The sequence below is a fragment of the Pteropus vampyrus genome, unplaced genomic scaffold, assembly GCF_000151845.1.
Source record: "Pteropus vampyrus isolate Shadow unplaced genomic scaffold, Pvam_2.0 Scaffold717, whole genome shotgun sequence".
NCBI lineage: Eukaryota > Metazoa > Chordata > Mammalia > Chiroptera > Pteropodidae > Pteropus > Pteropus vampyrus.
In genome coordinates, this window is record NW_011889498.1 from 60,488 (window position 1) to 62,890 (window position 2,403).

The 2,403-nt window shown below is 67.5% G+C and overlaps 1 protein-coding gene across 1 annotated transcript in view; it reads left to right on the plus strand.

The window, feature by feature from the left end:
- LOC105309328 (tensin-3) overlaps positions 1–1,603 on the plus strand; it is a 57,938-nt gene extending 56,335 nt beyond the window's left edge. Inside the window, exons 23-24 of the mRNA XM_023526142.1 lie at positions 287–665; positions 770–1,603. Of these exons, the coding sequence (XP_023381910.1) occupies positions 287–665; positions 770–914 (524 nt within the window). The 3' untranslated portion in view covers positions 915–1,603. The remainder of the gene's footprint in view (positions 1–286; positions 666–769) is intronic.
- The last annotated feature ends 800 nt before the right edge of the window (positions 1,604–2,403 follow it).

Below are 2,403 nucleotides of genomic sequence, written 5' to 3' on the forward strand. Positions count from 1 at the left end.
GCACGGGCAGCAGGCGGGGGCGCGCACGGGGACATCCTCGGCGTCGCCTGACGCTGCCGGCCGGGCACGCCGAGTTACAGGCCTTTCCTAAGACCCCTGTCCTCGTCGCCTCTCTGCCCCCGCCCTGAGCCGGTGCGCGCCGCCTCCCCGGTCCCCGGCCGCCTGAAACGCGTGACCCCGTGCGGCGACCTGAGTTCCCTCGGCCAGTCCCTCACGGTGTGGAAACCGCTAAACTTAAACACAAAAAACCCTTCATGACTCCAAGGGGAGGAGAAGGACTAAGAAGGGGCTGGGACGAGCTGGGGGCCGGGACGGCCCTTCCCCCACTGCCCCATCCCCCCTTCTCCTGTCTCTGTCCCTCCCCCTTCCCCCTTGCCCCCTCCAGTTCCCACCCTCCCACACACACACCCCTTGCCCCCGGGCTGTCAGCGTCCAGGCGCCAGGCACCAGGGGCCATGGCTGTGGTGTCAGCACGGTGGTCTGTTTCCCTTGATCTGCCAGTGGGGGCCCAGGAGCACCCTGGGGTGTGTGCCCGACAATCTGCCCTGGCAGGTGTCCTGGGGCTCTGGCCGGGCCTGGACGAGCGGCTATGACTCGGGTCCTAGACCTGGGCAGGGTGGCCTGCCCCTTCCTGCACCCCCGAGCAGGCGGGCAGGTGCCCCAGGGTGCGGGCCCTGGCGGTTTGGCGGTGGGGGCAGGCGGGGGGCAGGAGGAGGCAGGGGTTCGGCCCCCGCTGGGGCTGGCGCCCTGACCCCACTTCCCTTCGTAGAGTCTTCGGGTTTGTGGCCCGGAAGCAGGGCAGCGCCACAGACAACGCGTGCCACCTGTTCGCGGAGCACGACCCTGAGCAGCCCGCCAGCGCCATCGTCAACTTCGTGTCCAAGGTCATGATCGGCTCTCCCAGGAAGATCTGAGCCCCTCAGCGCGGGGACCAGAGGGGCTGGGGGCCTGCTGTGTCGCCCACTGTGACCCTGACATGCCCCAGGTGGTCACAGGGCCAGGGCCAGGGGCTCCTCCACCTTGCACCCCAGAAACAAAGTACCGCGGGCGCCCTAAGAGGAACCCGCCATGCGTCTGCAGCCTGCGCTTTCTGGGCGGAGCTGGGCGCCCGCGGCCACCCAGGCTGCCCATGGAAGGGGCCAAGCAGGCAAGCGTCTGGAAGGAGGGACTCCCGGCCCCTCTGCCGTGGCCTCGAGTGACCACTGGGCATGGCCACCATCATCACAGGGAACTTGGTCAACGCCCAGACCCTCTGTCCTCCCACAACCGAGACACCGTTAATCTGAGAAGGTGCCGTGCGTGTGGCAAAGGCTCGTGAGGATCAGGCCCCTCAGGAACGCAGGGGGCTGCGAGGACAGCGGGGACCCGTGGGCTGGAGAGCCCCGCCCCGCCTGGCGATGGCCCGGCGTCCACTCACCTTCGGGTCAGAAAGGCACACGGGCTGGGAGAGGCGAGTTGACGGGAGGAAATCGCCATTTCCCTAGAATTGTTTTCCTGAGCCAAATCGCTTACGGTCACGATCTGCCAGTGCCGCCCTGTGCTGATGCCCGTCACGCCCGGCCCGTGTCGGAGGCACCGGGACAGCGTGGCACCGCAGGCCAGCTCCCGCGTGCGGCGCCACTAAGAGCTGTTTTTGCCCCCAGTAGCCCACCCAGCGCTCAGCATTGGTCTGTCGTTTCCAGGCTGCAGGTGACATTCTTTCAGGGAGGAAGGTCCTAGAAGGGTAGGACATGTGGGCATGGCAGCTCCGGCAGCCTCGTCCCGGCACATGGGCTCCTGGCTGGTCCTGTGCGCCTCCAGGGGCGGGGGGAGGGGAGGAAGGACCTGAGACTCAGGCTGTTTTGGAGGCCACTTCTCCGGCCTCGGTGCCTTAGGCTGCTGGGCACGTCACGGTGCTGCAGCTGCCTGCCCATCCGTCAGTGGTCACAGGTCCAGGAGAAGCCGATGGTCCTGCACACCCCATCGTAAGAGGCCCCTATGTCCTTCCTCATGACCCAGGTGTGCCACGGGCCCCATGGGAACTGCCCAGTCACCAGCTGCTCCATCACCGGGACCCCCAGCCGCGGTCCCCAGGCCAGGGTTTGGAAGTGTGCTGTGTGGGCTCTCTGCTGTACGTGGCCAGAGGCGGTGGCAGCAGCACAGGTGGTGATAGGCAATCTGGCCACCGTGCGGCTTCTGCCGCCATGCCGGGCGCAGGTGCCACGTCTCCATGCCACGTGTCACTGCGGTCTCCGCAGGCCTTCTTCCCTGACACACAGCGTGTGGCAGTGCAGGCCATGCCCCGCCTCCCAGGCCAGGTCCCCGTCACCACAGGGGTTTCGAGCAGCCTCACCTGAGACGGCTGGTCCCCAAGCTTGACCTGAAGGCCGCGGGCCAGGCCCCGTCCTTTGTGACGAGGGAAGG